Genomic DNA, 8,192 nt, shown 5'->3' with positions numbered 1-8,192 from the left:
GAAGAAGTCAGGGGGAAAATCTCTTTGTGTTAGGTTTACTAAGCCTGATTTTGCATACCCTCTGGGTGAGGGGGAAGAGAGATTAGATCTCTCGGTACTTGTGTTTCAAGGACTGGAAGCAGGGAATCTCCTAGGGTCGTCCAGGGAGGGGAGCCTGGGAGGAAGTAACAAGGAAATAAGGGGAGGGGGTTATTTCCCTTTGTTGTAAGACTCAAGGCATCTGTATAATTCCTAGCTGGTGGCAGCGATACCAGGTCCAAGCTGGTAACTAAGCTTGGAGGTTTTCATGCTAACACCCATATTTTGGACACTAAGGTCCAGATCTGGGAAGAAATGTTATGACAAAACGGGTCTGTAGCTGGGACCCTCTGATTCCCTCTTAAACCCTCAGAGCTCAAAAACGGCCCCTCCATGCAAATCAGCTTCCTGCTCATTGGCTGCTAAATGCACCACAGCCCATGGGAGAAAGGCAGAGACTCCATAAATTTGAGGGGTTCTCAAAGGACTTATAAAAAAGTCTAATTACCACATTGAGATTGTCAGGGTCTCTGGGTAGGAGTCAGCTTCCAAATCTCCCTCATAGCCCCATTCAACCCGCGGAAAACCCTGAAACTAAAGTTACTTCCCTGCCTCCCATCGTGACACTACCTCCCTCTTGGTATCCCTCTTCTCTGCCTCTTCAAGTGTAATCTGCTTGTTCTTGCCCACAAAGCCCTACAGAACTTCTCTCAGCCTCAATATCTGTCCTAGTCTCTTGTGTCTCCCTCCCAGCAGCTCCACTCTGCCAGTGGTACCGGCCTCGGTGACCCCTCTGTCCACTCCTCCCAGAACCGTCTCTGTGCTGTCTGCCCAGTTCCCCCTACAGAGGGAATGCCCGGGCAATTCTGGGCTGCCAAACCATCCTCTCACCTCACGCCAGCCCCTCCTGGAGACCCCTTTCTTCCACAGAATGACCCCCTGGCAGAGCCAACCCCCATTGTCTATCCATTTACAAAACCTTTAAACCAGGATCTGTGCTGGCTGCCCATTGGTTTCTGAGCAGAGTCTAAGCTGTTGGTTTTGACCTAACAAGCTGCACATGGCTTGGGCCCAGCCTATCTGAGAGATCCTCTCCACCAATGTCATACTGCCCCTGCTGCAACCAGCAGAGGCCCTCAAGTTTCCTCCTCCTCATTAGAAAAGACAGTGCATTCTCCATAAGACCTCACTCCCCCTTTCAGTCTCTTCACCCCTCATTCCCCATCCAAGGGCCGTGTTAACCACATTCTCTGCTAGCACCTCTGTGGCTTTGTGCCACCTCACCCGGGGCTGCCCTCAACACACAGCAGGAGAAAAGGCTGCTGCTTCACCTTGATGAATAAACTGCTCCACCTAGCTGCAGGAGAAGTCACTGCCTCTGGCTTCCTCCCCTGCTTGCCACACGTCCTTTGCTGACTCGGTTATTTGGGCCAGTGATACACAGGGGTTCCTTTCCAGGCAGTGGCTTTGGCTATGGGCTTTCTGACTCCTTGTGGGGAACCCCAAAGCGCATAAGATCCCCTCTCACTGGGGTGGAGGATCTGTCCTGTGGGTTCAGGTGGTCCATAGGCCTCATGCTAGCCCTCTACACATCGCTGGGTTTCTCATGAGATCAGTGGCTCTCCTAGGATCAGGGCAGGGATCTGTGCACTCTGGCCCTTCCCAGGGGCATGAGACAAGGTGAAATTCCAGAGGACGCTGCTGCAAGACTGGCCTTTTAACACACAGAGCAGGAGGGCTCCCCCAAAGGCCAGCTGTCTCCGGTGCGTGGGGTTTCTGCTCAACCCCTTCCCCTCCTCAAGAACACTGGCTATGGAGCAAATCCTGTCCTGGGCCCTGCTGCTGTGTTAAAACAGACCAGCCCTTCCTCAGCCCTGTGCTCCAGGGTGCTGCAAGGGTGAAATCAAGGCAGAACCTGCCAGGAGGCCATTCTGAAGATCTTGTGGAGGCAAAGGCCCATGTCGCTCCCTCACATCCAGCTCCTCGCCACACTGCGCCTGAGGCCCATGGGCAAATCCAGCCTCTGCTGCCTTCCTGAGAGGAAGCCGAGGGTTCTCACACACAGAACGAGCCCAATGAGGATCCATGGTGTTCAGAGGATTCTGTCTCAGTTCCCTATCTGCCTGTCACACTGTGAGCCACAGCAGCACTCCATGTGAGACAGTAATAATCTGCCTCGTCCCCTGCTTGGGCCCCGGTGATAATTAAATAGCAGGTGTTAGTGGAGGCATCTTTGGAAGCTGAGAATCGGTCAGAGACCCCAAACCCCAGCCCGTTGGCAGATTCGTCTTTGTAATAGAGCAGGTATCTCGGAGGGTTCCCTGCTCTCTGCTGCAGCCAGCTTATGTAGTAGCCACTGATGCTGGTCCCACGGCTCATGGTGCAGGAGAGTCTGACAGTGGCTCCTGGGGACACAGTCTTGGAAGCTGGCTGAGTTAATAGGCCACCAGCAGCTGTGAGAAACAAACAGACATGTTAGAAGTGACCACAGCCAAATCCATGCTATTCTCTGTGTGCGTCCTCTGAATTCTTAGCGCAATCACCTGCCAGGGAGAGCCCCAGGAGGCAGAGAGCCAGAGCACATTGGGCCATGGTGCCCAGAGGAGATGGACAGAGAAGAGAAAGAGCCTGACTCAGTAGCTGGGCTTCTGCTGGTTTGCAGCCTAGTGCTGACTTTGTAACTCCCCCGGGTGGCTGCTTTAGAGCCTGTAGCTCTGGGGCATGGGCAACCCACTATGTAAATGAGCCCCGCAGATCACGGCAGGGTCAGTGTGGCCTGAAATTATTATATGAGGCAGAGTGAAGGAAACAGGAAGGGTCAGTCAGATGTCAAGGGCCAGGCAGTTAGAGCAGCATCCCGAGCTTTCAGGCTGAGGCAGCACAGCAAGGGAACGAACCCAGGCCTGGCTGCCATGCCCCAGACCCTGAGATCCCCCAGGAGAATCAGACACGGAGCCTTGAAGCGGTAAAGGGCAGTTTCTGACTCGCTGAGTGGAGTCAAGGAGCCTGTGTTTCATCTGACATTTTAGCTGCTCTTTAACCGCACCAGGGGCTGGCAGGACCCTTGGCGGCTCCTGTGCTTACTTAGCTCTTCTGAGGGGATTTCAGCACCCATTGCCACAGAGCAAGGCCCAAGAGTCATGGGGGAGAATCAGGGGACTCCTGGTTGCTCCTGGAACCCTACTGGCGATCTTGAGTCAGAGTGGATTTCAGAGGGCCCTCAAGTCATCAGACTCTTTTCATATGGCTTGTAACGGCACCCCCAGAGTCAGTGGGCACTGACCCTGCCACATGACAGACAGACGTGTTCAGCCTCTGCCTCAGGGCAGGTAACTGAGGCTTGGAAACAAAGCCGGTCTCTTCCCACCACTCCTGTGTGCCACGCTGCTTTTGTGTGACTCTCAACCTAAGTCGGAATCCCTGGAGAACCATAGCAGCCACAGCAGCATCCCATAGCAACGGCACATGGCACCGTGACGCATTCCCTTCGCCTGCATACTTCCTACACCTCAAGTCTTAGGCAACTGCGAGCCAGGCGATATAGTAATCACCGTGTCCGAACTGCATTTGTAAATGATATTGCAGTATGCTGTGACTCAGTTATGTAGAAACCAGAGGTTGGTTAGGACTCATCTGGGCCTGGCATTTGCACAACAGTAAGGTCACCCACAAGCACAGCCAGATGCAAGGTGCACCAGCCCAGCAGCCATGTCAGAGTCCAGCACTGCCTCTCCCAGCCCAGTCCCTCAGACAGCTCTGTCTGACATCACTGGGCCTATGAGATCCCAGGCACATGGCTACCATCGCCCCAGAGTTCATCTCCCCTCCTGGGGTCCTGTGCCAGTAGCAACCTGCTGTGTAACAGGCCACCGGCACTCAGCGAATCACTGCTGTGTCTGGCCCCCCCACCTCCAGGGCTCACAAAGAGGGATCCTGCCTCAGTGCTCCCTTGTAATGAAAGCAGACAGCAAAACTCCTCAGGGGCAAGCAGCTCCCAAAGGGCCAACAGTCAGCACAGAGTTCACCGCCCAAAGCCTAATTCCTGAGCGCGTTTTCAAAAGGATTTCCGTGCCCAGCCTCGTTACATTGGCCAGTGAAGAGACCACTGACTGCTGTGGATACAGCACAGCACTGTTCTCAGATAGCCTGACCTTATACACAGTGAGCTGTATTGGGAAACACATGGCCCTTCTGCCAGCGAGCTCCTCCATGTCTGCCCTGTGAAGCCAGATTCCCCTAAGCAGCAGAATTTTCTCCATCAATGGAGATTCCACCATTTATCCTTCAAGCAGATAAGCTCTGAGATGTTAGAAAGCAAGTACTCTGGAGGCATGAGGGAAGTGTGCAGGCAGTTGTGTGTGTGATGCCTTGGGGGTTTTGGTCTCAGTTCCCTATGAAGCTGTTGTGCAGTGTTACTCGCCACCACTCGATATTAGACAGTAATAACTGGCCTCATCCTCGGCTTCGACTGCAGAGATGGCTAAATAACAGGTGTTAGTGGACGCCTTTTTGGTAGCGGAGAACCGATTGGAGGCAGCCGAGGTGAGCCCTTCACTGGATTCATCTTTACAATAGAGCAGGTATCTGGGTGGGTTCCCTGCTTTCTGCTGCAGCCAGCTCACATGGGTGCTACTGATGCTGGTGCCAGCGCTCAAAGTGCAGGACAGTTTAGCAGCGTTTCCTCGAGACACTGACACCGAGGCCGCCTGGGTCAATACAGCCTTTGTGTAGGACACTGTCAGAAACCAAGAGACAAGTTAGCAGTGACCAAAGCTGAATTCAGACTGTACTTTATGTGCCTGGTGAATTACCTGCCAGGGAAAGCCCCAGGAGACAGAGAGTTAGAGAAGCCAGGGCCATGGTGCCAGGAGGTGATGGATGGCGGAACGGAGAATTCCGATGTTGTACTTGGGTTTCTGTGGCTTTGCACCCCAGTCCAACCCCTGACTTTGTGCAATTCTACAGCACCTTTTAGAGCCCTGCGGACAGAGGTGGGGCCACCCAATATGCAAATGAGCCTTGAGGGGTGGCGCTATTATTCCACAATCCCACTCCATACCCTGAAGCACCACTAGCACCGCCAATGCAGCCCAGGGTGCTGCTGAGCCCTGGGATCCTGACTGCAGACCTGACCCACTCACACCCATCGCCAGGGTCCCCTTTGGGTAATGCCACAGCTCCTGGTGTTGTGAAAGGGGTCGCCGCGCTTAATGCTGATGTTCTACATCAGTAAAGGATACATCAGCGCCCTTCCAGTAACAAAATCACCATGCAGGGCCCTGGTGTGATGAGTTAATCAGGTAACACATTGGTTTGTGGCCAAAAATTTACTGAAAGAAAATGCCAGGAAGCAAGATTCAGAACAACTCTTTAATCCCTGATCAGCCGTGCCGGTGCCTTATGCACTTTGTATATGTGCAGCACAAGAACTGACGGGTAGGGCCCCCTTTCACTACAGCACTTACACACACAACTTTAACTCTGTGCTTAAAATTAAACAAGTGTTTAAATACTTTGCCAAAATGAGGCTTAATTCATTAAGTGCATATTAGTGTGTGAACTACATGTGTCATGTGCATTTTAATGGTTCTAGTTCCAGTTCTGTTTCCATCAATTCAGTGACTGGGGGATTGTGGGTATGTCACGTATAGAAATGAGGCTCTCCGTAGCCATCCTTTTCCCTCTCCACTCAGAGAGGAAGCAGACAGCTCTTTCCATTGACGCATCTGGCCATCGGCTCACAGTTCTGTACATGTTTCAAGAGAGAAGATCCAAACGGGCGGGAACAGCACCAAGGCAGCCTCTAAACTGGGCCCCATGCTGGGAAACTTACTAAAACATTGCTAGTGCTGCCTAAGGAACAGCTGTTCCCATGGAAATTAATGAGTGCAACTTGCACATTACACGAAGTTTTTATTTTGTATACATAAAAACACCCTTATCCCATTGCTCTAAATAAATCGCCTCAAACTTCGGCTCAGGGATTTACTTGGCACTATTGAAAAAAGTTCATTAAGAACAAATCACACTACAAAACAAATCATGGTTTCATAACTCTAGAGATTTCTTCCCTTGTGCCTCACATTGGACAAGATTGTCAGTAACGTTATTGGGCCTTCTTCTATGCTGCCCCCTGGTGGTCATTATCTGTCTCTCTCTCTATACTGTCAATGGCTCACTACAGGTCCCGTGTCACTTGCATGCTTGCAGTGCTGCAGTCCCAGTGTCTTTCATGAGAGTTGTGCACAGACAACTGACTGGTGCATCAGGCCTCTGATGTGTAAGGAGCCTTGTCTGCGTCCCCTCTAGTCTCTCTAAATGCTCATCTGTTTGTCTGCATCAGTGATTCTGCTCACAGCTTCTTTGTTTGTAATTATTTTAGTCACAGTGCACAAATACTGGCACTGTAAGGGAATCCATGTAACACATCACTGTCTGCCAGGACTTCACTCCACAGGATTTTACCATGAAACACAGATCATGCTAATTTACAACAGCACATCATGTTAGCTTGCACATGGTGGAATGGGGGCAGAGGATACCAGTTCTACAAGGAACTTCCACAAGGGTTCCCTCTCTATCTGCATCTTTAGTGTGTATTTCTGTTTTCTGTGATGGCCTTTCTTGGGGTTTCTGTAGTTTGTTCTCCAGGGGCCCCAGGGTCCAGAAGGTTTTTGTCTCAGTTCCCTGTCTCAACATATCACTGCGTAAAGCATTGTTGTGCCATGTATCACAGTAATAATCAGCATCATCCTCCGCTTGGATCCCCGTGATGGCTGAATATCAAATGTTGCTGGAGGTGTCTTTGGAAGCAGAGAACTGAGCAGGGACCCCAGAGCCCTGGTGCTTGCTAGATTCATCTTTGTAATACAGCAGATATCTCGTAGGGTTCCCGGCTGTTTTCCTGAAACCAGTAAATGTAGTAGCCATTGATGCTCGTTCCATTACTCATGGTGCAGGAGAGTTTGATGGTGCCTCCTGGGGGCACTGACTCTGAGGCAGGCTGAGTCAGGGTTGACTGCACACTGGCAACTGTCAGAAACAAAGACCCGAGTGAGCTGTGACCAAACCAGAAGTTAGTGAAGCTCAGTGGCTAGAACAGGAATCAGGCGGTCAGGACTTTTAGGTCCTGTCCCTGCCCTTCCAAAGGCTCCTTTGGGATCTTGGAGAAGTCACTTCTGCACCTCCATTTCCCCTTGGTACACTGGGGATAATAGTCCCTGAACTTGTAAAGGGCTTGAGGACCCTCAGCTTGAACACAAAAGGACATTTTCAAAAGCACCTACATGACTTTGAGGCCTGTTGAAAGGCAGAGTCCCACCCGGAGTGTTATCAGCCAGGTGGGGGCGCGTTGGGTATTACAAACCCCTGACCACTCACCTGCCAGGAAAAGCCCCAGGACACAGAGAGTCAGGGTGGACTGGGCCATGGTGCAGGGAGGAGATGGAGGTGGACAGGAAGGAGCCCGATTTGGCAGCTCTGCTTATGCCTCTTTGCTGCTTGAGCCCTGGCTCTGGGCAACCCTCCAGGTACCTTTAAAACCATGGGGGCAGGGCTGAGACTGGCTAGTATGCAAATGAACCCCCGAGGTGGGGCTCTGTGAGGCTATTGGATACACTGATCTTTGGTTATTCCCATTACATCTTGCAACGCAAATCAGCCATACGGCCCCATGTGAAGACTTGATCCCACATCTTTCCCCGGGGTCACAGAGTCTCTCTGTCGCACCTGCCCCAGTTACATAAAGGTCAGAAACGTCCCACTTGAACATTCAAATGCAGAGAAGGGATTAATGGCAGCACAGATGGTAACTGAAATGCTGCACAGTTGTTGTACCGTTTGTATCACAGCAGCACGACTGCTTTGTCTAGAATCACAGTGTATAGAAAACCGGGAATGAAAAGAGAGGAGGAGTAAAGAGAACTGGAATGACTCGGACTGAGTCTCTCAGTGTCCTGAGCTCATGTGTGCTTACAGGTAAGAATGTCACATAGCATCATCGCACCATGGGAACATCCAAAAGGAACCAGAGACGTGCCTTTTACAAGCCTCCTCCCAAACACACACCCTAGTATGGCTGGAGAGGGAGCAGGGACAGGGCAACAAAGGGGACAAACATGAAGAGATGGTTTCTCATGCAATGAGAGCTGCACTGTAGAGAGAGAAATTCTCTA

The 8,192-nt window shown here is 51.5% G+C and overlaps 3 gene segments (V, D, J or C); all 3 read right to left on the bottom strand.

Moving 5' to 3' along the window:
• Window positions 1-2,133: 2,133 nt before the first annotated feature.
• Window positions 2,134-2,703, bottom strand: LOC127034956 (immunoglobulin lambda variable 5-37-like). The segment is given in 2 exon segments: window positions 2,134-2,471; window positions 2,562-2,703. Coding segments are annotated over 2 exon segments (387 nt in total).
• Window positions 2,704-4,430: 1,727 nt separating this feature from the next.
• LOC127035052 (immunoglobulin lambda variable 5-37-like) lies at window positions 4,431-4,947 on the bottom strand. The segment is given in 2 exon segments: window positions 4,431-4,753; window positions 4,830-4,947. Coding segments are annotated over 2 exon segments (372 nt in total).
• Window positions 4,948-6,733: 1,786 nt separating this feature from the next.
• On the bottom strand, window positions 6,734-7,502 carry LOC127035058 (probable non-functional immunoglobulin lambda variable 5-48). The segment is given in 2 exon segments: window positions 6,734-7,050; window positions 7,399-7,502. Coding segments are annotated over 2 exon segments (225 nt in total).
• Window positions 7,503-8,192: the final 690 nt, after the last annotated feature.

The sequence above is a fragment of the Gopherus flavomarginatus genome, chromosome 15 (genome assembly GCF_025201925.1).
Source record: "Gopherus flavomarginatus isolate rGopFla2 chromosome 15, rGopFla2.mat.asm, whole genome shotgun sequence".
NCBI lineage: Eukaryota > Metazoa > Chordata > Testudines > Testudinidae > Gopherus > Gopherus flavomarginatus.
The sequence above is the reverse complement of the archived record's forward strand: the minus strand, read 5'-3'. Positions and strand labels throughout refer to the sequence as shown.